Source organism: Camellia sinensis, chromosome 14 (assembly GCF_055761805.1).
Source record: "Camellia sinensis isolate YWXY chromosome 14, ASM5576180v1, whole genome shotgun sequence".
In the NCBI taxonomy this organism is placed as follows: domain Eukaryota; kingdom Viridiplantae; phylum Streptophyta; class Magnoliopsida; order Ericales; family Theaceae; genus Camellia; species Camellia sinensis.
The window spans coordinates 51,446,061-51,472,336 of record NC_138974.1 but is presented as its reverse complement, the minus strand read 5'-3'; the positions used below and the strand labels follow the sequence as shown (position 1 = coordinate 51,472,336).

General features: G+C 38.8%; 1 protein-coding gene across 1 annotated transcript; it reads left to right on the top strand.

Annotated features, from left to right (window-relative positions):
- Positions 1–1,327: 1,327 nt before the first annotated feature.
- Positions 1,328–3,452, top strand: LOC114267740 (uncharacterized). The gene is made up of 2 exons (XM_028208800.2): positions 1,328–2,278; positions 2,888–3,452. The coding sequence occupies exons 1-2, from the start codon at positions 1,802–1,804 to the stop codon at positions 2,933–2,935; spliced, it is 525 nt and encodes a 174-aa protein (XP_028064601.1). The 5' UTR covers positions 1,328–1,801; the 3' UTR covers positions 2,936–3,452.
- Positions 3,453–26,276: the final 22,824 nt, after the last annotated feature.

The following is a 26,276-nucleotide window of genomic DNA, read 5'->3' as shown; positions in this document are numbered from 1 at the left end:
GAGTATAAATAATTTTTAAAAATTTAAAAATATTTTTTTGACATTTATTTTTATCAAATTAGTTATTGATGAATTTGTCCTTAAAATTAAGCAATGACATCTTCAATTGTCCTTATTGGGAACAAGATTCAAAATTCAGGATCAAATGCATCAAAATTGAAAAGTCAGGGACCAAAGTAACATGTGCCTCAAATTATAGGGATTGTTAGTGTAATTTGTCATTTTATTAGTAACTATGGCATTATTTGGTTTGTGTTTTAAAATATTATTTTAAAAATAATTTTTTAGAAAGAGTTTAGAAAATTTAAAATTTTATTTGATTATATATTTTAAAAATAATTTTGAAATTTTGAATGATTTGATTTTTTTGTAGTTAAATAGATGAGTGTGAAATAAAAAATGATTGAGAAGGAGAGGGGAGAGAGAAAAAAATAATAATTAATTGATGTGTAATGTACAAAAGAGTGATTTAATTTTTTTTTAAAAATTTGTTTTTGAATTTTTTTCTTAAAAAATATATTTTGAGACATGACCTAAATAATACAAAAAGTCAAAAAGTCACTATCATATTTAAGTCACATCATCTTATTTAAATCACATCACCTCTCTAACACATCACATCAAACCAATCCAAATCCAACCCATATAAGCCAATAAGTCAAAAAATGTACTTTTTTAGAACATCCCAAACCAACCCCAAATATGCGCATATCACATTTCTTAAAATTTCATTAATTGAAGGCACCACAACAATATGATGAGATAAGGTGGTGTTTGGGAAGTTGATTATTTTAATAGAATAATTTAATTGTTTTTTTGACTATTTTAATAAGTTAAAATTTTTATGTTTAGGAAGGTGATTGGAAGTTATTTTATAATTAGATATGATGTTTATTAAAAAAATATAAAATAATTATGAGTTTGATGTGATATTTTATCTTATTAATTATTTTAGTCTATTTTATTTTTGTATAAATTTTAACTCAAAAAATTTTAAAAATAATATTTACCAAACAAGGCCAATGTACATGATCTATTGAATAATTTCTCTATCGTTGGATTCATCTAACAAATGAAAACACCTTTCTCTCTCTCTCTCTCTCTCTCCTACTCCTCAACCACTCTCTCACTCTCCAAGTGTGCCTTTCTTTTGTTTTTTTTGAACGGCTGAATCACGCTTTCCTCATTCATTTCTTTTTTCTCTCTCGTACGTATCGCTCATCCATGTCCCCATTATCAGCCTCAGCGATACCCACGCTCTTCTCAAGCACGTGGGGCCGCCGTTCTTCGTCTATACATATGTCAGACACGTGGCAAACGATACTTCGGTCTCCTCCAGTCTGGAGCAGGAGAACATAGAAATCTTCAAACCACCCTCAATCTTTCACATGGCTGTACAAATGTACATGCATGTCCACACCTATAGTAACATGACTCTCCCGCAAATAAAAATATACTCCTCAATTTTACACGTGTCCATTATTCACTCGCACCCACACCATACTATTTAAACCCCTTCGTAGCAGATTTCAATCCGACCCCACCCCTGCCACCAATAATTGATCATTCCCCCCTAATCCCCTCTGTATTCTTGCTGGCACCAGTCTCCTCCTCCTCCTCCTCCTCCTTCCCCCCTCCTCTCTCTCCAACTCCTTAAACCCTAGCTATACATACACAATTATACATACACCAACCATACCCACAATCCTCATATGATATAACCCACCTCTCTCTATCTCTCTCTGAAATTCTTCATCCGGTCACGGGGTCTCATATGCTCTAACACCAACAAAAATCCAACATGCTTCCCCAATTCTTGATACTGTTTCTGCTTTCAATTTCGACCCATCTCTTTGTTTCGGCCTCCGAACCATCGTCTATCTACGATGTCCTTCGATCCAATGGCCTGCCCATGGGTTTGCTCCCAAACGGTGTCAAAGACTTCAGCTTGGACGAAGCAGGGAGGTTCGTGGCCTATTTGGATCAAGAATGCAATGCCAAGTTCGAGAATGAATTGCACTACGATCGCAACGTTTCGGGCACTCTCTCATACGGTCAGATCGCTGGACTCTCTGGAATTTCGGCTCAAGATTTGTTTCTTTGGTTCCCTGTGAAGGAAATTCGGGTCGATGTGCCGAGCTCTGGGTTGATTTACTTCGATGTTGGGGTTGTGTATAAGCAATTCTCTTTGTCTTTGTTCGAATCGCCAAGGGATTGTATGGCTCTGCTTCACCCGGATCTTCAGGGTGGAAGTTTCATTGCCCAAACTGTGCCTAAGGTGCTCTGCTTTTTCCTTTCTTTCATTTCCCAGTTCACTGTTTGCAGATTGTAGGTTGTGTTGAATATTTTCAGTGTCTTGATTATTGATGTTGATGAGGTAATTGACTAGGAACTGGGTTTTGTTTTCTTGATTGAATTATGGGGTTGTGATTTGCATGGTTCTGAAGGATTCCATAGTTTACTAGAAATTTGTTCAAATGTGTGTTTGTTTGGGTTTGTCTATCCATCTATATATATATATATATATATGTATATGTATTTATGTTATAATTTGAAAATGTGGGTTTGAGGTTTCATACTGAAGAATTCTCAATGGTGAGGTAATTCCTGAAAAAAATGATATTTTTAAAATTCGTTTTGGTTTAAAATTCTTAGTTTGAGATTTAACAATGTGATATTTGGAGGATGAAGTCATTCATTAGTACATTTTCTGTCTTGTTAACTTTTGCTCAAATTTTGGGTGCACGAGCACAAGAATTTATGGCTTATTCAGTTTTGTAGTTCTTGTTCAATTGAGTTTGTAACTTTGATTTTGTTTAGTTTACTCCTACTGAAACCTGTGGCTTTATAAGTAATGAGACTAATCTGGTTTGCTGCTTGCTTACAGGGTCTATATGCCAAGCTTCGATATCTACTCGATCGGGTGATTTCGTGAGTGCTGTTTTGTAGGTTGGGAAGGCGAGGATGATTAAATTTGTGCAATAGTTCAATCACTACATGGGTTTTCCCTTCGATATATGTACATGTCTTTGGAGAGTCTGGTAGCAGGTCCTATGCTTCATTTCAGTGTGCTTGCTTGCGGTTTTGTTTAGTGCAGAGTCTGCAAATTAGCCATGCCAGCTCCTGTCAACATAAGGATGTCGGTGAATGGGATTGAGAGGATGGGTTTGCAGAAAGGGTATATGGAAGTGTCATTTGGTTTCTTTTAAATACAGAAAATAGAATGAGACAGGAGCATTGGGTCAAATTGGTTTCAGGTGACAAATCTGCAAAGTTCTGTTTGTATGTTGGTTTCATTATAAATATGAACATAAATATGGTTGCAAGTCTTCTTCTTTTTTCTTTTTTTTCCTTTTTTTTTTTTTTTGGTAGTATATGCATTAGTTGATGAGGTATACATACTTCCATGTTGGGAAAATAATAAATAAAATGGGTTTCTTTAATTATTTGAATTCTGTGCCATTCACCTAGTGTTATGTTGGTTTGAATTCTGTGTTATGTTGTTTGGTGGGGAAAAGATGAACAAAGAAAGAAAGAAAGGGGAAAAAATGGAGTTATAAAAGACTGTTTTTGTTTTGGTTTTGCAATATTGGATAACTTACTCGTGCAGTTTTATTGCTATATTCAATTTCGAACCCCCCAATATTTTGTTCTCCTTATCAAACTGGTTATGCACTGAAGACAAAAGCAATTTTTGGTCTTCTCAAGTCAATTAGCTGGTGTATTTTGGTTCTTAAACCATTGGTTTGTATATACCCAGCTCAACAATGTCTTATCCGAACTGTTGGCGTTAATTACATGAATCTATTTTGCTATTCTGCTAGATCAAGGAGCATATATAATTTCAATTAAATCAAATGCTATCATATATTTCCTTACTACGTCAAAGCCATGTTAAATTTGGCCAGCCTTGTTTGGTAGTGTTGCCCTCAATGTGGACAATGTCACTGTTTCCTTGTTGGTACAATTATTGTTGATCTTCATTGGTTTTATGGAGTATTCTTTTTACTTTCCTTTTTTTGTAGAGGTGAATTAAGACAAACTTGTTACTGAGAATATTATAGAAATAGGTTTGCACCAGGATAGTGTTTTCTCTTCTGTGAATGCTAATGCTATGCACCTTGTTTAGTAAGCGTTGTTATATACTGATATGTGATGACAAATATGGCAATATAACCAAAGTTGTATTGTGTTCCATGTGTCGGGGATATAAATTATGCTGGGAACCTTTCGATAGGGATAGAACTAGCAGTATTGGGGCCACAATGTGTTTTCTTAGGTGCATGATTCAACTCATAATGAATTTAATCCACCCAACGTGGCAATTCTTTGGCTTGGATAATCATCCAACTGGCCCTATTAACCTCGTATGAAATCTTGGTTGGGGAGATTAAGCTATGAAGGTCACATACCTAAACCCAACCAAAAGAAAGTTTATGCCAAAGGTTTAAACTTCCTGCATTCTTGCATTTGAAATATTTATCCACTCGTGGCCTTCAAAATATACTGTTGCACTTTCTTTTAACATAAATCAGACCTATATGGCGCTCCGAGAAATTAATGCCATTCACTTTGAATCGTTGTTTCTCTCTGGTGTAATCCTTCCACCATCTGACTATAAGAATTTGTTGTTAGGGGATCTAATTCGACTGTTGAACTCATCTATCCTAGTTATGACACAGGAAATTATTCAATAATTTTGGAATACTACATGGTCATACTCCAAATCAATCATTAATTACTTAGTCCCATGTTGTTCCCTCATCTCAACATAAATCGTGAGTCTTTATCTCTCTCTACCAATTAAAATTTTATAAATCACCACGTGTTCATTCTCTGAGAATACTGAATAATTACTGAATAATCACTTTTTAGGACACAGGTCGTGCATCAATATATTACATGATGTTTTTTGTGAATATTAGAGCACCATCATGGACAATGGAGGAACCAGGTGATTAGTCTAGGCGCATTTACTGGGTGAAAGTATGCTTACAAATTAAAATATGTTTCAAGGCTAATGGCCAGTTGTATTAATATAATATCAAATTTTTGTTGACGGATTAGGTGGGAAAAAACTATTAATCTTCGTATTTGAAAACCAATATATGTCGATATCAGTGTCATGTCACGGTGTTTCAACATAACGACACCCGGGGTTTTATTAGCTGAGATGGGCATCAAATTGGTTTGTTATTTGGTAGCTTTACCTACTGATAGTAATATTTGTTGAATCCCTTCTATTAAATTGATATGGTCGTACTAGTTTGTTATTAGCGCATTTCATTTTCATTTGCTTTCTGCACATAGATGCTGGAAATGAAAGCGACTTGCTACCTTCAAACTTTTTAGTCCTGCTTTTGGAAAAAAGATTAAAAAAAACCCAGTTCATTTGAGCTTGATGTAATAATCAAGAGCCACCAATCAACTGAGTTGTCTCAGTTCACTGTTGTATAAAAATTTACTAGCGTGTCACCTATGCACTAAATAAAATAATATATTATTTATTAAAAATACGATAATTATATTTAATTTTGTTTTTATATTTTATTCCTTATAAATAAAATTTTATATATAATATTAAAATTATATTTTGTTGTAAAAAAATGATATAGTTTTAATATTTTACTATTTTAGAATAAAAATATATGAATTTTAAAAATCGTTCATATTAGCTTTTAAAAGGGAAATAATAAAAATCTAATCAGTAAAAAAGAATCATCGTAACATGTAAAATCGCTAAAATTACGGTTAAACCAACAAATCATTCAAATAAAAATGGTTTAGTTTAATCAGTTAGGTCAAAAGACTAACCAACTTACACACAAATTAATTAATTAAAACTTCTAAATTTTATTTTATTAAAATTTAAATTGTCACTAAAATATAGAAAGCAATCTATTAATTTAAATTTAAAATTGACATAATATAAATTTAAAATTATAATAATTTATCCCATGATTTATAAGTTTAAAATAAAAATTTAAAATTATCGTAATTATTTTATAATTTTTATATTAAGGAGCAGTAAGCGTAACGTTGAGATTATCAACATATTTATATATTTTACAAAAGAATAATTTTAAGGAGAGATATTATCAGAGTTTTAAAAGCTCATACAAAATTATTTTTAAAATCAAAACCTCTATGTGAGATTATAAAATAAAAGTTAAATGGAAGCTAACCAATGTAGATTTTCTTAATTGTTTAAAATTAAGAAAATCAAAAAAATTAATATGAGATATTGATCATAAGGCTTCTCATTAAAAATATTATTTTGCTTATATAAATGGAAGTATAAGAATCACTTTATGTAAGTGAAGCAATTCACTTTTCTTTTTCTTTTTTTCCAATATGGGATTGTAAAATAGATGTAAATGGAAGCTAGCCAATGAAAATTTTCTTAATTATTTCAAATGAAGAAAATTCAATAGTTTTAGAATGAGAATTTAGAACTCCTAAAAGGCTTTTGTCTAAAAATCTTATTTTCTTTATTATATATATATATATATATAGAAGGGTTTATAATTTAAAGTGATGGACTTATACGGTGGTGCTTGATGTTCAAAAGTTTAAAACCAAATGAATGCATTAAAATAAGATTAATTAAGTAGATTTAGTAATCACAATTCATATTATTTAAAAATATAAGTAACACTAAATATATAAGTTAAAAATTGAAAATAAAAAAAGTGTTACTATTAGAATCTCATCAATTATTTTGGATCCTTTATTTTTTAGGCCCTCACTTTTAAATTTTAAAACCCTTAAAAAAAATTTCATCCCCCAAATAATGTCAAAATTATCCTTATAAAAACATTCCACCAATTCAAATGCATACCCCCCCATCCCAAAAAGCCTTTCTCTCAAAATCCTAACAAAACCCATGACAGTAGAATCTCCCAAAACCAATAGAAAAAATTTATGGTATTAAGAAGTTTTTTCTTTGCTTCATTACAAGATTTATTAATTTGTTTGATTTTTTTTTCTATTACCTCTTTTCGTACACACAACACAATCTACTTCCATGTTTCTCTAGTTCATTTTCTATGATTCATCTATGGCCTCACTATACTTATATGCTCTCTTTATGAGCAAAACTGGGAAGGATTTCACCCTTCGGTTGACCTCTCGATCAACTGGTCGATCAACTATCCAAGGGTGGTTCGACCTTCTATGTTTGTCTGTTTTTGCTGCTGCTGCTTCGGTTAGCTATTCCCGAACAAATAAGAAATGTTTGGTTACCTGTTTCTAAACAAATAAACAATGTTCAAACATGTGTTCCTGAATTTTGGTCATATGTTCGAGAGTTCAGTCTCGAAAAAATGGCGAACAACTTTTATTATTTTTTTTCAAAAAACTTACCCTTACAAGGCCAATCTCCTCTGAGTTAAGAATACCATCAAAGTTATGAATCTCTTTTGAGTTTTTGTTGTTGTACTCCTCTTGTCTCGTGGAGTTGTAGTTGTCGGAATATTGCCGCCAAAGGGTTTTTAAGGTTTTGAGGGTGGGTATGTTTTGAAGGTGGGATTTAGAAAAGATGGATGGTGGTGATGGAGGCGGGTGGTCTCATAAATCCTAACTCATGATATAGTATGTGTATATTTAATTATGAGATAGAGTGTCCTAAAACTTTTGATGTCATTGTTAATAATTTTATTTAAGGTTATTATTATAATAAAAAAAAACTAAAAAATAAAAGGTCCAAAATAATTAATAAAATATTAATAGCAACACTCAATAAAAATTCAATAATAACATTTTTTTTATACTTAAATATTAACGTGCACCGTTATAACTTCACCACCACCACCACCACCACCACCTCCTTCAATCAGACACGAAGGTTAATCTGTGAATCATTGTCCTTTCTTGCTTTCTCTCATTTATATAATAATAATAATAATAATAATAATAATAAAATTCAAGCTCCATCCAAACTGGCAAAAATGAGCAATTTTGTGTAAGAGCATCCACAATAGATGCATTAGTGAGTGTGTTAGTGTCAGGTGTTAGTTTTTGATCAGCCCAAAACACTGTTGGTTGCTGCAATGGATGTGTTAGTGAGTGTGTTAGTGTTGTATATTAGTGTCAGCTATTAACTTGTGTGTTAATTGTGGCCGGCTTTCTAGCTAGCCAAGAGAGAGAAACAGAGAGAGAGAAGCGGAAGATGAAGCACTTTGTAAAGTAGCAAGTTGACCCCCGGTCGACTCCCAGGTTGACCACCTGGTCGACTGGTCAAGGGCAAATTTTTTTTTTTTTTTTTTGGACATTTTTTTTGGATTTAAAATTTTGGATTAAATTAAATTATTTATTTATTTATTTTATACTTTACCACACAACTTAACACACTTTTTAACATATCCATTACACCACCACTCACTCTTTAAAATTAACAAACTCTTAACACAGCTTTTTAAACTCCACTTTTTATATTTTTTATCGTATAATAAATACTTTAATATACATTTTTAACTATCCCATTGAAATGCTCTAAGTTATTTATCCCCTTGTTTTCCGGATGGCAGCTCATGCACTAATCATGAGGCCTTCCTTGGTTCCATGTATCTACTCTAATGCATGTTACTGATATACACATGATTCACAAATTTCTTCTACTTTCTTTTTAGTTCTCTGCGTGTTACTGATATACACCTGATTCACAAATTTCTTCTACTTTCTTTTTAAGTGTGAGTTGACTTTTAAATTTTGTAATTATTTTAGTATAGGGTTAAAAAAATTTATTTGAAATTAATTTTTTGGTTTTTTTTTTAAAAAATAAAATAATTATAATTTGAATATGACATTTTATCTTTTATTGACTTTTTAATCTTTTTTTTTTTTTTTACTAAAATAGCTAAAAAAAACTCATGCCAAACATAGCCTTAGTTTTAGTTTTTGTGTCAGAATATCCGTAATACGTATTTATTTCTTAGTTACAACATAAAAACAGATCACTTATTAGTTACGACATAAGAACAGATGGGATTATAACTTTTGAGTTAATAATTTATCAAACCATTAGAGTTAAATGTAGTTGAATCGTAACTTCAAAAGGGTCAGGTTGTAACTTCATGCTGGTGCGATTTGCCTCAGTTTCTGGGGACCCAACATGCAGATTTTTCTTAGTTAGCTCAGAGATCATTGACCTCTCACACCTTCCTTCACAATAGTCTGTGTCTAAAAAACAACCTTTGCGATATAAAGCCAGAGGCAAATTATTTTAGACGAGACTCATTGAATATAAATTTAAACTATTTTATTTAAACTTACATTGTGATGACCGTATTCTTACCATATGTTGCGTGGTCAGCCCCATCGGATTTCATTTTTTATACATTGTACCCATTACTTATGTGGGTCCCAATCTTAAACTACGTGTGAGAGTACCCTTTGCTTTATACTTTGTAAAATAACAATTCTCAGTGAATTTGAAAAATTAAAAAATTCAAATAAGTGATAAAGTTTATGAATTTTAATAATTTAAATGTTAAATTTTTTATGAACCTGTAATTATTTTTAAAAGGTGCTATTCAGGTGTAATTTCCCCTATATACTTCATCCTCATTTTATTTATTTTTTAACAATACTCTGTTTATTTTTAAATTCAAATACTCTTAAAACTCTTTTTTAGAACTCTTGTTGTTTGTAAGAAGCTTTGTCTTGAACAAACTTAAATTTTATAATAAATAAATTAAAGTCCTATTTTTAAAATATAATTTACAAATTAGATTTCATAATAAGTTTTTTTAAGTGAGTTTGATAAATAAATAAAAAAAATAGAAATGCCTCATACACCCACTGGGGTTGACCCCCAGTGAGGTGGCACTCCATCATTTGACAAAAAAAAAACAGTTTTTTTTTTTTTTTTTTTTTTTTTAGGATTTGAGCCAGTGGGGGTGTGACACCTCACTGGGGTGCGACCCCCACTAGGGGTATGCATCACTGTTGTAAAAAAAAATCTCTCCTTCAAGATTTTGAGAAAAAAAAAAACTGTTACGATCACTGAAAAATTCACGCACTAAAATGACTCATGTCTGACATTTATTTATTTATATTTATACATGCAAGCAAAATGTTTCATGTCCATAATTTCAGTGTTTTTTTTGGGGGGGGGGGGGTACTTTTCCTTTTGAAAAATGTAGTAGTTAATTCAGCATTGCAAATTGTGTTGACAACACCACAACGATGTTGTGTGTGCTTAAATATGTGTCTAAGCATTGTTTGAAAAGATTTTTCTACTGACGATACAGAACAACTGTGCAAAGAGCTTTTTAGGACTCAAAACAAATAGGAAACAAGACCAACAACACATTAAAAATATCAAAGTCAATGTCGGAAAATGATGGAAAGTATCCTTGTTCGATAATTATTCGGTTTATTCTAAAAAATTTGACCGTCTCACCCATCATCCAACTTTAAATAAATCATATTCAATCTCACCGAATCTAAGTCCCCTAGATTTCATGTGGTCAGATTCCTAAGTTTGAATCAAATGAGTCTCCCTCTACCTATGAGACCCTTTTAAATTTCGGAAAAAAATAAAATAAAATTTGTTGATGAAGAAGCTATTGGCTTCAGATCCTCTGTCCCCATTATCTGTACTCATCACCTGTCCTATTATTCATCCATTACCACGTATCCATTACACTAATATTGTATTTGGTTGATAGATTTGAAGAGAAATTTAGAAAAAAAAAAAATAAAAAAATAGATGAAATATGAATAAAATATACTTAAATTTCACATATTTTCACATACATTTTCTCTTTCCTTTTCTAAATTCCTTCTCAAATCCTTCAACCAAACACAACGTAAAGTTATCTGACTCCGTTGAACCTCTTTCATACTCCTCCCGCCTAACGAGTCATGGCTCACATACTAACTCGATGAGTCAACTCGATTTTGTTTCCATCATCAACAACTGCAGCCAAGGCAGCCCGCCTGACCGGCATCTTCCCAGTCTCATAATTGTTGGGACGGAACCCATTATTACTGAGAGGGTAATTTTTGGTAAAAATTGGGCCGAGCTGCAGAGATGGACTTTATGGCCCAAAGTACGAAGGACTGGATAAAAAGGCCCAATGGAAATGTAAAAGTTACTCCGGTCCAAGAGTAAGAAAGTTACTCCGGTTCAAGAATGGTGAAGTTACTTCGGCCCAGAAGAGATGTTGAGTTACTTCGGTCCGTACAACTTTTCTAGTAAGGCCGGTCTCGGAGATAGTCCGGCCATGATGTATTCTGGGTAGGTCGGTCAGAATGTTGCTACTCGGTAGATCGGTCCAACCGCACCATGGTTCGTGCATGAGAGAACCGAAATATGGCGCAGCAAGAGGAAGAACCGAACTACTGTTAGTACGGCCTACTCTGTGGCTCAGTATAGCCAGGTTTATCTCGGTATGACAGTTCGGCCGTAGTGAAAACCATCCCACTTGGTTTAAGCAGTGGGGGGGGTGTAAAAGGATAAGCATTATCCTTTAGGAGTATGAATCCTAGAAGGATTCTGCATGGAGAAATAAAAGTCCTACTAGGATTGTGCCACTCGAAACCTATAAAAGCTCACAAGCATCACCTTGGAGGAGGTAACATAACACAACATACAATTTTGCTTCCTGATTACATTGAGCTTTGTCTATTTGTCAAGTTTTCTGACTTAGGCATCGGAGAGGTTTCCGGCACACACCCACCGGCTAGCTCACGTTTGTGTTTTCAGGTGACAAAGCGACGTCGTACGGAGGAGCGTGGTCTTAGTCAACAGGATTATACGAGGAGAATTATTTCTTCCCCGTACAATTGGCGCCGTCTGTGGGAAAAACAGACAAGAACAAAACCTCTTGATTAAAGCTTCTCCCCTTTACATTCAATGGCACACATTGAAGAATTGCCGTAGTCCGCCGTCGACGGACTAACTCCAGAAGGGGGCGCAAGGCGTGAAGGATTACCTTCTGTCCCTCCCATGGCGGACTTGGAGCCCCAACGACATACCTCCAGGAGGGATGCTAGGGGGAGGCGGAATAACAGCCCCCATCGCTCTCATTCACAAAGTCCAGACAGGCAAAAACGGAGGATTGACCCTCAAGCTCTGGAAGACCGTGTGAAAGAATAAGATGAATTGATAAGAAAGATGGCGGCGGACATGGAGGCCTTGAAACGCCAGATGAAGAAAAAACAAGTGGCGACAGGAGAGGGGCGCAGAAACAAGACGCCCCCTCGCCACTCAGAAAATCGTAGTAGGAATACTACACCCTCGCAAGGAGAGAGCAGAAGCCTCCGGACAGGCGACACTCAATCCTGGTCTTCCAGAACTCATCACTCCAGGTCTGAGAGGACGAGATCTGAAAGGTCATACACTAAAGGAAGCACATATTGGCCTTTACATTCACACCAAACCAGATCTAGACAGACAGAATTACCCAGATCATCCGACTTACGAACCGTGCTCAAAGAGAAAGCACGATGCAAAGAGGATGCCAGGGCAAAGGATCCACATAGAGTTTCAGCCTTGCAGCGGTTGGCTCCTCGGACGCATGGAAGCGTCGAGGTTGGAATGCCAATACCGCGACCGACCTACGAACCAATGGACAAAGCATTGGCAAGACTACAGACTTCGCCGTTTGTTCCAGCAATCGAAAACGCGCCCCTTCCATCAGGCTTCCTTCAACCGAAATTCACTACATATGAAGGGAAGACGGATCCCTACTCACACTTGAGCCACTTTCGCTAAGTCATGGCTGTATACAGACGAAACGAGGCCTTAATGTGCATACTCTTCCCATCAAGTCTTGGCGACCTAGGCTTGACTTGGTTTGAGAAACTCCCAGAAGGCAGCATAGCCTCTTGGGCACAATTAGCAGAAGCCTTTGTGACAAGGTTCCGAACAAACACTAAAACCTCGGTGGAGATCGATCAGCTACTCTCCATCGACATGGGTGATAAAGAGACCCTAAGATCCTATAACAGTCGCTACTGGGAGACATTCAATCAGATTGGGGACTGCCCCACCAATCTCGCCATCGCACAGTATAAAAGAGGCCTTTCAGTTGGGAACAGACTGAGGGACTCGATCACCATGACGCCACCCCTCACTATGGAAGCCCTGATGGAAAGAGTGCATCAGCACATCAGGGTAGAAGAGGATGGCGCACGAGCCAAAGCAAAATCTAGTGCGACCGCAGTACCAGAAAAGAAGACCTCAGCAAAGGTCAATACAGTAGATCGTCAGAGCAAAAACGGACGTGGCAGACGAGATAACGGAGAAGACCCTGATAAAAGATGGTTGAGAATCCGTACTGCCATAACCACGGTGTTCAAGAAACCGATATATCGGATTCTTAGCGAAATAAGAGATGAGCCTTTCGTCAAGTGGCCAGCCAAGCTAGGAGAAGCCCAGAAGGATTATGACGAAAGATCGCGGTGCACCTTCCACAAAGAAAAAGGGCACCGCACTGAGAATTGCACGCCATTGAGACAACACTTGGAAGAGTTGGTGGCAGCAGGCCACTTGGATAAATATATTGAAGGAGGGACGCAACCAGCCCCCCAAGATCACAATAACCCCAACGGAATGCCAATCGACGCCCCACCTCAAGGCATTATCAATGTAATACATGGAGTCTTAGAACCTGAGCGTGTATGCGAGCTCAGGGGATCAATCAAGAAGGCTGAGCACTTTAGAGAAGTGTTAAGTGCACAACTTGCCATCAAGAAGGGGAAGACAAAAGCAACAAATATTATGTCTTTTTCGGATAAAGACTTGGATCGAATATACTGTCCTCACAATGATGCCCTAGTCGTCACTCTCCGAGTCAAGGATTTTGACGTTAAGAGGATTCTGATTGACCAGGGTAGTTCATGTGAAATCATGTACTACGACACATTTAAACAACTAAAGCTACAAGACAAAGACTTGGCGCCTGCAGTTTCTCCCCTAATTGGATTCAACTCCATGCCAGAGTGGCCCGTCGGCAAAATAATTCTTCCGGTCAGAGCAGGAAGCGTAACAAAACAAGTGGAGTTCTGGGTATTGAAGGTCCCCTCCACTTATAACATCATCTTGGGCAGAACATGGCTGCACGCCATACGTTCGGTGGCGTCATCCTACTATCAGGTAATGCGGTTCCCCAACGACACCGGTATAATTGAAGAAGTCTATGGAGATCAGATCATGTCAAAACAATGTTTCGCCACGGTAAATGGCAGCCGCGCTGCCAAAGGATACGTTCATTCGGTGGAGGAACCTGAAAGTAATGAACTATTCGCGGACGTCGGTAAAGAGGCTGATCAGAAAGCGGTGGAGGACTTGGTGGAGGTAAAAATAGATGAAAAGAACCCGGATAAGTTCTTCTTGTTTGGCTCATCGCTGTCTAGCGCTGAGAGATTAGAGGTCTTGGAATTCTTGACCTCTAACATCGAAGTGTTTGCCTGGATGCCCTACGACATGTCAGGCATTGATCCAAACTTCATCAGTCACCAACTCAATGTCCACCCATCCGCCAGACCAGTCATTCAACGCACACGCAGATCAGCACTCCACCACGCCGAAATAGTGGCGGAAGAAGTAGGCAACCTGCAGGAAGCAGGAGCAATTAGAGAAGTGCACTACCTAAGATGGATCTCCAACACAGTCGTAGTGCCAAAGAAAAATGGCAAATGGCGAGTCTGCGTCGACTACAAAACAGTCAACAAGGCGTGCCCAAAAGACAGCTTTCCTCTACCCCGGATAGATCAACTAGTGGACCTGACGGCAGGGCACAACCGACTTAGCTTTCTGGATGCATACAGAGGCTATCACCAAATCGCCATGCATGAACCAGACCAGGAGGTCACGTCTTTTACAACTCCAAGAGGACTATACTGTTACAAGGTCATGCCCTTTGGCCTGAAGAACGCAGGGGCGACATTCCAACGGATGGTCACCAAGATGTTTGAACCATTGTTAGGCAGAACAATGGAGGCTTACATCGACGACATGGTGGTCAAAAGCAAGGATGAGAATGACCATCTCAAGGACTTAGGAGAGATGTTTGAAGTTTTGAAGAAGCACAAGTTACGCCTCAATGCATCCAAGTGCGCATTCGGAGTAGGATCTGGCAAATTCTTGGGCTTCCTTGTAACCAACCGGGGTATAGAAGTAGACCCCTCCCAGATCAAAGCAATCCAGGAGTTAGAGAGACCAAACTCAGTCAAAGAAGTGCAGCATCTTACCGGCATGGCGGCTGCGCTCAATCGGTTCATAAGCAGGTCGTCAGACAGATTACGACCATTCTTCCAAGCTTTAAAAGCCAAGTTTGAATGGGATGAAGAATGCGACCGAGCTCTGGAAAGCTTGAAGGAATATATGTCTTTCCCACCATTACTTGTTACCCCAGTACCTGGTGAAGAACTCTTCTTGTACCTTGCAGTCTCTCAACACGCAGTTAGCGCAGTGTTGGTTCGTGCAGAAGGAATACAACACTTGCCCATTTTTTATGTCAGCAAGACATTGTTGGGAGCCGAAACAAGGTAGTTATAGCGATCCCGGTATTCCCTGTTGTTATTGAACTGTAATCCGGACTTGGTTCCGTAGGTTTGTTGTTGTCTTATCCTCTTTTCTATCCCTTACTCTTTGTCTTAGAGTTTTGGGTTGTGTTGGACTTGTTGGGAATAAGTTGGTTATGTTTTAGAACTTAGAATCTTTGCCCAGTTTTTGGCCTCTCCGCTCGAGCGGGGGTTTCGGCGCTCGAGCGGGAGAATCACCTTCCCAGTATTTCCTCTGTAGTGTTGGACGCTCGAGCGTGAGGCTTGACGCTCGAGCGGGAGTTTGTGTGTGACGCTCGAGCGGGGAGTTGGACGCTCGAGCGGGGACCTGTTCTGCAAAAGTTCTGGAAGCGTGCATCCGCCGCTCGAGCGGGTAATTGGACGCTCGAGCGGGGATCTGTGAGTGACGCTCGAGCGGGGAGTTCGACGCTCGAGCGGGTCGATCTATATAACACACCGAGATTCAACTTTTTGAATCACTTTTTGATTTCCTTTCTCTCTCTTACTTTTCCGAAAAGTCATTGGAGAGCACCTCACTCTAAAACCTAACTTCTCTCTTAGGATTGATCTAGCTAGAGTGTTTTCCTCACCTTGGGCCTTTGTAAGAAGTGTGTTAATCGTCGAGGGATTCGTTGTGATCCAAGAAATTTGGGATTTGGAGCACTTTGATTTCGGGTCATCTTCTCTATTTGAGTTCTTCATTTGAGGTAGGGATTCTCCTTGTTCTTTTTCAATACTCCATCTACAGATAGACATGTGGTAATTTTTGTATTGCATGAAAATTGTATCACGTTGGATTTGTTTGAAAATCATGAAATAAACCTAGGGTTGGTTGTGTAGAGAATGGGTTGGCTTCATTGATTGTTGTCTTGGCTAAAATAAATATAAATTAGCATGTTGTAGTTAAATGAGGAAAAGCCCTAAATTATATTTTGGTTGAGTAAATTATAATGGGGGTTTGTTGACCTTTGTGTGTAAATCTCTTTCGTCAAAATGAGTGTGGTAAGGGTGTTAATGCCTAAGGGATTAACGATGGCTTGGGAGTTGATTCTATGGAATCGTTTTTGTGAAAATGAGGGAAGTGTTTTCGAAATAAGTTTGAGAATTGGATTGTTGTATCTTGAGTGTTGAACACACATGTAGAAGTTATTTCTTTAACTACCATGTTAATATTGTTGTTGGGTTTATGATTCATGAAATTTGAGTCTTTTAATAGATGTACTAACTATATGCATTTAGAGGTTTTGTCCTTGGTCATCGGTGGAGGATGACACGGTTGTGTAGAATTGTCGGGTTTGCATTATACCATTGTTAATGGAACATCGTATGTGATGAATTATTGAGATACATTATATATGTATGCTTGCTTGGGAAGAGGTAGATATGTGTTCATACACTTTAACACATTGCTGGTGTCTTGATAGTTTATGTATATGCATTATACATGTTGGTTATGCCTTGATGTGCTGTGATTGTTGGTGTCGTGCCCCGCGCTTAGAATCAAAGGTATCATACCCTTCCAGCTAGCGCCTGGAGAACTGACTGCGCTAATAATCGAAGGTACCATACCCCTCCAGCTAGCGCCTGGTAAACTGGCTTGTTGTTAATGTTGTTGAGTGGGGTGTATTGTTGGCTTACTATGCACATAGCTAGTAGAGTGAAACGGGATTGTTGTTTCGTTGTAACTGAAAATATCATGGATTTTGATTGGTTACAGTTAGGAGGACCGAGTTACTCCATTGGTTGATTGTATACATGTTGGTGGGTTGTAAATTTATATTTTTACAAAGATATGCATGTATAGTTTTGATAGTAATGGAAACGAACCAAAATGTCATTTTTGTCTTTTGGAAAGTGTGGAAGAGAACAAATGTTTTATAGATAAACATGTTTGAAAAGGTACATCTGAGTATGTGCAGGAAATGGAAGAGGGTATCGGGCTTGGTGAGATTACTTCCTAAGTATTTGTTAATGTTATGAAAGATTGAGAATGGGGGTTAATGAAAGGAAAAAGGAAAGATAAACCACTTGTAGTGTTGAATGAAACGATTGTTTTCGAGAAAAGTTCATACATATATAATTTTGTATAAACTGTCACATTACTACTCTAGTATGAGAATGAGTATTCATGATCATAGCTATCTGTAAGTTGTTATTGTTGAGGATCATGTTGAGTTCCCTACTGGACTATATGTTCATCCCACGTTGTTGAATCTTTTTCAGGTGTTAAGCAGGTTGGGCTGCAAGATTTGGTTCTACTTATTTACTGGCCACGGGGCCTCAGTTATGTTGGGGGAATGCCATTGTTGTAAAAGGGTTACACCCTTCTTCTTGTACCTTAAGTGATGTAAGCCCAAGGGCAATTTATTATGTATGTTCATGTAATATATACTATGCATACGAATGAGAGTACTGTTAATCACTTCTACGGATTGAATGTATGAGTTTATTTTCCGTATGTTATCCTTGAAATTGAATTAAGTTAATGAATTTGGTAATGACTTCGAGTAATAAAAAGTAGGGCGTGACACTTGCCCTTGGAAAAATTAGCATTGGCCTTAATGATTGCCTCCAAGAAATTGGCACACTACTTTCATGCCCACACCATAGTCGTCCTCACAGCCTTTCCACTAAAAGCTTTGTTTGAAAGGGCGAACTTTTCTGGGCGAATTTTGAAGTGGGCAGTAGAGTTAGGACAATTCGACATCAAGTTCTAACCCAAGACCGCAATAAAAGCCCAATCTTTGGCAGACTTCGTCGCAGAGTTTACTCCTGGAAGTCATCATATCTGCCCAGTCGACCTAACTGACACAACCGAACTAGGGACGGAAGTTGACGCCGGAATAGCGCAACCCCTAGTAGAAGGTAGTCAATCAAACTCCAAGGCAAACCAGACTAAGGAAAACAAGGAAGAAACAAACAAAGGCTCACCAACAATACAATCAGATGACAAAGGGCAGACAGCAAGCATGAACCTTGAAGAAAACACCACTCTTGACCCCACGACATCATCTGACCCCTCCACATGTTGGAAGTTGTTCGTTGGAGAGATATGGAAGCTCTTTGTGGATGGAGCATCCAATCGGCATGGTGCCGGGCTGGGCATAGTCCTCATCTCCCCAGACGGCCTGGTTGTAGAGTAAGCAATCAACCTTGGCTTCCCAGCATCAAACAACGAAGTGAAATATGAAGCGCTTCTCGCAGGACTCAAATCAGCATACTTCATGAAGGCCACCGAACTAATGGTTTACAGCGACTCACAGCTGGTGGTAAATCAAATTTCTGGCGACTATGAAGCAAAGGATGATAGGATGGCCAAGTATCAAGAGTTGGTCAGAACAGAAATCAAGAAATTTGAAGTAGTAAGGATAGAACAAATCGGCAGGGAGGAAAACAGCAGAGCAGACGAACTAGCAGGCTTCGCCTCAATGGCAGATCCCTCCATACCTCATCCACTACTAATCGACTACCTACCTAGACCAAGCATAGAAGACCCCGAAGCAGAAGAAGTATGTTGCGCAGAATTAGGCCCCTCTTGGATGGATCCTATCATCCTGTTCCTAAAAGATGGCATCCTACCAGAAGAGAAAAAAGAAGCCAACAGAATAAGGGCGAAGTCGCAGCGATTTTGGCTATCTCCATCTTTGGCATTATACAAGAAGTCATTCTCAGGGCCTTACCTAAAGTGCATCCATCCCAGCAAAGTGGAAGCATTCTTGTTCGAAATACACAAAGGGGTGTGCGGAAGCCATCAAGGGGGAAGGTCACTAGCTTACAGGGCCATTTCGCAAGGTTATTGGTGGCCATATATGCAGGCAGACTCAGAGAAATATGTGAAGAAGTGTGAAAAATGCCAGAAATTCGCACATCAAATACATCAACCAGCTAGAGAACTCCTACCATTGACTAGCCCATGGCCTTTCGCAATGTGGGGCTTGGACATAGTAGGACCACTTCCAACAGCACCCGGCGGCAGGAAGTTCTTTCTCGCGGCAACAGACTACTTCACAAAGTGGGTTGAAGCAGAAGCATTAGCATCAATCAAAGAAAAAGATGTGAAGAAGTTCGTTTGGCAGAATATCATCACTCGGTTTGGCATACCAAAAGCCCTAATCTCAAACAATGGCACTCAATTCGACGACAGAATCTTCAGAGGCTTTTGTGAAGAGTACAAGATAGAGTTCTACAATTCTACACCGGCATATCCTCAAGCAAATGGCCAAGCAGAAGCATCAAATAAAGTCGTCTTGGATGGACTAAAGAAAAGGCTAGAGAAGGCAAAAGGCAAGTGGGCGGATGAACTCCCTCATGTTTTATGGGCTTACCGCACCACACCTCAGCGATCAACAGGAGAAACTCCATTCTCCTTAGCTTACGGAATGGAAGTAGTAATCCCACTGGAAGTTGGCCTCCCCACAATTCGGAGCGAAAATTTTGATCCAGACTTGAATGGAGAAGCCATAGCATTAGAACTCGACCTTGCAGAAGAAAGAAGAGAAAGAGCATTGGTTCACATTGCCTCATACCAACGAGAATTAATCAGAAAATACAACAAGACAGTGCATCCAAGACAATTCAAGATCGGCGATTGGGTACTGCGCAAAGTGATGGGAAACACCTTGATCCCAGGAGATGGCAAGTTAGGACCAAACTGGGAAGGTCCTTACAAGGTGGTTGGGATAGCGGGCAAAGGGGCATACCACCTAGAAGACAAGGACGGCAAAGCAATCCCTAGGCCATGGAATACGGCCAATCTCAAGTTATTTTACTTTTAGCTTTTCTTTCTTCAATAAAACAAGCGATTCTTTTTCAGCATGAATTGTTCTTTGTAAAAGTTAGCTTTAGTAAAGATAGGAATATTGTGAACATTGTTCTAAGTTAGCTGGAAAAAACTAACTTAGAGGTTGGCTGGAATAAACCAACACCTGTCCTAAGCCCAGGATAAGGATCCAGGCTGCAGGACGTTTGGTCGGAATAACCAAACATTGTTCTTTAGAGGTTGGCTGGATTAAACCAACTCTTTGTACTCTTCAGCCGAAGTATGGGTATGACTGAAGAGTGGTTGGCTGGATTAAACCAACTCTTGGTACTCTTCAGCCGAAGTATGGGCATGGCTAAAGAGTGGTTGGCTGGATTAAACCAACTCTTTGTACTCTTCAGCCGAAGTATGGGTATGGCTGAAGAGTGGTTGGCTGGATTAAACCAACTCTTTGTACTCTTCAGCCGAAGTATGGGTATGGCTGAAGAGTGGTTGGCCGGATTAAACCAACTCTTGGTACTCTTCAGCCGAAGTATGGGCATGATTGAAGAGTGGTTGGCTGGATTAAACCAACTCTTTGTACTCCTCAGCCGAAGTAATTATATCAGCTCAGGAGTGGTTGGCTGGTAAGCATAGTTAGTTTAATCATTTAAAACCGGAATGGCAGTTGGAGGAACAATAGAAGACATTACAAGTGCAAGCACACATCAAAACCGGAATAAGAGTCCAACAAAATTTTCATTCATTAAAAAACAAGTACAGAGGGGCCTAGCCCGGTTACAAGGAAAAGGTAACAAAAAAAAGAAAATATCAAGAAAAAAGATCCTCAATTTCGGCATCAAAGGCAGCATCGGCATCAACTTGAAGACCGGTTTCAGGCGGAAGGATGTTTTCAGTCGCAAGAGTGGTTTCGGTCGGAACCACGGTTTCACCTGGTTGTTCAATAGTCAGGTCTTCTACCGTAGGCTCCAACCGAACTGACGGGTCCACACTAACAACCGGAGTATCTTCAGAAATAGAATCTTCATCAGAATCTGAGTCTTCAAGAAACTCCTCTTGCATGGCATTAGCATACTCCACAAGGGAGCTCGGTATGAAGTAGGCTGGAGGGTTGAAAACCTCGGTCTGTGGATCGTGACCGAGCTTCTCAACAGCCGCCCTCCAGCCGCACTTGAAGAATAGCTCCTTGGCAGCATTGCATTGCTTGGCATAAGCATCCTCTGCCTTCTTGAAGCCTTATTTGCCGGCTTCTTTTGCGCTCTCCTTCACTTGGGATATTTCGGCATCTTTCTTTCTTTCGAGCTTCACCAGCTCGCGCAGGTACTTGTCCTTCAGAGCTATGGCAGCCTTCTGCCTTTCTACTTCGGCCGAACTAACCAGTCCGGTCAGCCTGCTGTTCTCAACTTGTAGCTCGGCCATTTGCTTCTTGATGTCTTCTACCTCGGCCGACTTCACTTCGGCTTCTGCCACAGCTTGCCTTGTAGTTTTTCTGAGTTCCAGCACTTTCTTGTGAGTGTTGTAGTTTTTTTGAATTGCTTGGCAAAACAAAGACTTCCCATGAGCCGAAGTAAAAGTTTAAAAAACTAGACAGAAAAATGGACAGAGCTACATACCAGGATCATGGACTTTGTGGCAGACCAGATGGACTTTAGTTCGGTGTTTAACTGCTTCTGGTGGTGCTCCATATCCTTGGGGAGGCACACACTCTTGGCCAGGCTAAAGGCCAACTGGTGATCTTTTTCGGCGACAACCGAATCAGCATCAAGGATATCTCGGTCGTTGAGGCTAAGCTTTGGTGCCCAGCTGGTGATAGTTCGGTCGGCAGGCTGCGGTTGGGGGCTCGGTGGCAGAATCGGTGGAACAGCAGTCTCATCTTCTACCAAACTTGGTTCAGACTCGGTGGTTCGGGCGCGTTTGGTTCGGCGCGACGAAGATGGCTGTTGTGAGGGGAGGGCCACAACGGCAAGCTGCGTTTGGCTTGGTAACGGTACTTCGGGCCTGTTTGTCTCGGTCAGAAGCGCCCTTAGTCTGTTCTTCTTGGCCATTTCCTCTTCAGCGGTTAATGGAATTAATCTTATTTGTGGCAAGGTTGGGTCCGGCTCTGGGGCGTCTTCGAGAAGAAAGTCAGTTACTCTGGCTTTACGGCGACCACTGTATCGGTAGGTCGGCTCGAATTTCAGCAATTTGGCCCAACTACGTTCAGGATACCGTAGTGCGGCTCGCAAAATTGCAAGGTTTGGATAGTTGTATAACGAATGAAGGTGGGCAGAATCTACGACGGAAGAAATTGTTAGTTCGGTTAATAGACTAACAAACCGAAATAAAAAAAATACAAGAAAGAAGACCGAAGTCAAATTACCAGGCTCTCTTTTTTTCCAATTTATAGGTCGGCCAGGAATTGGGGCTTGAAAATCCTCAAAGTTCCCAGAGACCCAGAAAAAATCGTCGTCGTTTAAGTCCTTATCCGGTGTATACTTAATTATCTTCTCTCGACGGCGGCGTATCCTAAGGTAATAGACCCACCCATCTTCTTTTGAGCCGATGGAGTATTGATGGAAAATTTCGGCCAGGCCAAGATTTAGTCCGGCTTGGCGGTTTAGTTCGGCTATTCCCATGATGATGCGGTAGGAGTTAGTGGACAGTTGGGTAGGGCATAGTCTAGTCTGCCTAAGAAATTCACAGATCAATGGTTGGACTGGAAACCGTAGTCCGGTTTCTATAATGGATAAAAGGGTGAAGGGGACAAAGCCTTCGTTATCCCAGGGAATGACATCTCTTTCGGCTAATGTCAGGTGGACATCATCAGGTATGTTATAGTCCTTCCTGAATTCGGCTAGGCCGCTTGGAGTGTTTACTAGGTACCTATACTTACCCATCTATGGTATAAATTAAGAATAAATTAGTTCGGTCGGAAGATTGGGCTCAGTAGCTCGGTTGAGTGCAAGAAGGAGTGCCTGGGCAACCTAAGTCTGCAAAGTGGAAAACATAGGGGTTAAGCACAGATCATCGGACTGTGCTACAAATAAAAACAAGATAAAGTCCTACTTCGGCTATGTGTGGTGCTACAGTTTGTATCTCGGTTTAAACTTCTGGTTTGGCTGGTTCGGTTAATCCTCTAGGGGCAGCTTTCTGAGTTCGGTTTAAAGAACTAAGAAAGCTGGCTTAGCCCCGAAGGCTCAGCTCGGTCGAAGACTAAGATTTCCGTTGTTTTAAATTCAGACTTAGTTCGGTGCATTTTATCTCGGCTAAAGACAATCAAGAAGATGAAGACCTATTATTTCGGTGCATTTGATTTCATGCATCTTCTCTAGTTCGGTTTTATCTTGATAAGACTTACATCTAGCACGAACGGTATCCTAGTTCGGTTAAATGGTGATTTTGGATTGAAAACCAGTATTCAACAGGATATGGCATATATTCAAGTGTTCTATGATAAAGTTTTTTCCAAATAAAAGTACAGAAGCAAACCAGAAAATGGGCAAAAATGTTTCGCATAAACATTAAAAGCAAAATACGAAAGCAAAACAAAGGAGAAAAAATGGATTGGCTTACCAGATTGAAGAAGAGGGAACTGGAGATGGGAAAGTGGCAGCAATATCAGTCTTCAGGTGCAACGGAAGAACAGCAAGAACACAGGGTAGAGAGAGGAGAGGTAATGATAGAATGGTTAATCCAAAGGACAGAATGTTTGTTTTGTGGAAAGAGAGAGAGAAAGGGCGGGAACTGTTCAAAAATTTCGTAGTACGAGGGCGGCGTGACAGCTGCCCTCAGCCTATCAGAATCTGCCACGTGTCATTGGAAAGGGAAGCGTTACAGTCGTGATTGAAGAGACGTTTTGACCGGACAAAACAGAGCCCGGAGTAAAAATTAGCTCGGCTTAAAAAGCTTGGAGTTTTTAGCTCAGCTGGAGAAGCTAAAGGGTTTTTAGCTCGGCTGGAAAAGCTTAAAAAACTCCAGTTCGGCTAGTAGACTGGTAATCCCAATCATGCTGTGCAGATGGAATTAAGGGGCAATTGTGAGGGTAATTTTTGGTAAAAATTGGGCCGAGCTGCAGAGATGGACTTTATAACCCAAAGTACGAAGGACTGGATAAAAAGGCCCAATGGAAATGTAAAAGTTACTCCGGTCCAAGAGTAAGAAAGTTACTCCGGTTCAAGAATGGTAAAGTTACTTCGGCCCAGAAGAGATGTTGAGTTACTTCGGTCCGTACAACTTTTCTAGTAAGGCCGGTCTCGGAGATAGTCCGGCCATGATGTATTCTGGGTAGGTCGGTCGGAATGTTGCTACTCGGTAGATCGGTCCAACCACACCATGGTTCGTGCATGAGAGAACCGAAATATGGCGCAGCAAGAGGAAGAACCGAACTACTGTTAGTACGGCCTACTCTGTGGCTCAGTATAGCCAGGTTTATCTCGGTCGTATGATAGTTCGGCCGTGGTGAAAACCATCCCACTTGGTTTAAGCAGTGGGGGGGTGTAAAAGGATAAACATTATCCTTTAGGAGCATGAATCCTAGAAGGATTCTGCCTGGAGAAATAAAAGTCCTACTAGGATTGTGTCACTCGAAACCTATAAAAGCTCACAAGCATCACCTTGGAGGAGGTAACATAACACAACATACAATTTTGCTTCCCGATTACATTGAGCTTTGTCTATTTGTCAAGTTTTCTGACTTAGGCATCGGAGAGGTTTCCGGCACACACCCGCCGGCTAGCTCACGTTTGTGTTTTCAGGTGACAAAACGACGTCGTACGGAGGAGCATGGTCTTAGTCAACAGGATTATACGAGGAGAATTATTTCTTCCCCGTACAATTACTAACTGTGTGGGTTCATTAAAGATAAAATTTGTTCTACTTTTTCTTGTAGCCATAGGCCAAGGAACTGTTTTGCCCAAGAAAGAATGAGTTCAAAACTTCAAAGCCAATGAAAACCCAAATTTATAGAAATCCAGATCAAATGGTTTCATAGAGGGGAAAAAAACAGTTATAATGATGAACTATTTATCATCAATGGCTATGACAAATTTATTTTCTTTTACGGGTAGATATAATTCTTTTTGGTTGAGAGTGACAGATGTTTCTTGAAAAAATGAGGGATCAAGACCAAATTTGAAAGTAATACACATACACAGCAGAAACTGTTGAAATGAAAGTAATAGGATATAGGTCCTATTTGGTGTAGTTGTTAAAATAAATTATAAATTATAACTTAACGGATTATAGATTATGACTTTAATTAGAAGCTGTTAATCTGTTTGGTATAGCTGTTGGATTATAGATTTAAGTTGTTGAATAGTGTTTGTTAAATAAGCTGTGTGTAGTTTTTTCAATTAATTTTTATTTTTTATTATTCACTATTTGTCTACATTTTTCATAAAAAAAATAATAATATTTTATAGTCCATTTGGGTCTCTTTTTATTTTTTAAAAAATAAAAAATAAAAAAATTTAAGAGTATAATCGTGAATTAACATGTCTCCAGCAGAAGCTAATAATCAGAAGCAAGGGGTGAACAACTTCTCAGAATCAGTTTTTTTGACTTAAAATAAGTTGTTAGAATCAGAAACTGTTTGAAATAAATTTAACCAAACAGTCCAAAATAACTTTTTAAAAGCCAGAAGCCATAAGCTGGCTCAAAAAAGCCCTACCAAACACCCCCATACTCTTGTGAGATGGCACCAGGGCCACATTTGACGACTGACTTTTTTAATTCAAAAGTCAAAAAATTATTAAAAAAATCAAAAAGTCAACAATTTATATTAAAAAGTCAAAAAAAAAAATTTCTACTTTTTGCACATCTTTTCGTAAAAAATTAAAAATTCATCCCAAACATACTAGTTTTTTTATATCTTATTTTAGCTAAAAAGTCAAAAAGTTATTAAAAAAATCTGTTCCCAAACGAGGCCTAAGAGAGCTTAAATTTATAATAATGCCTCATTTGGGAAGCGACCGGTTTAGCCAAAAAGTTACTAAAAAAATTAAAAAGTTAACAATCCATACAA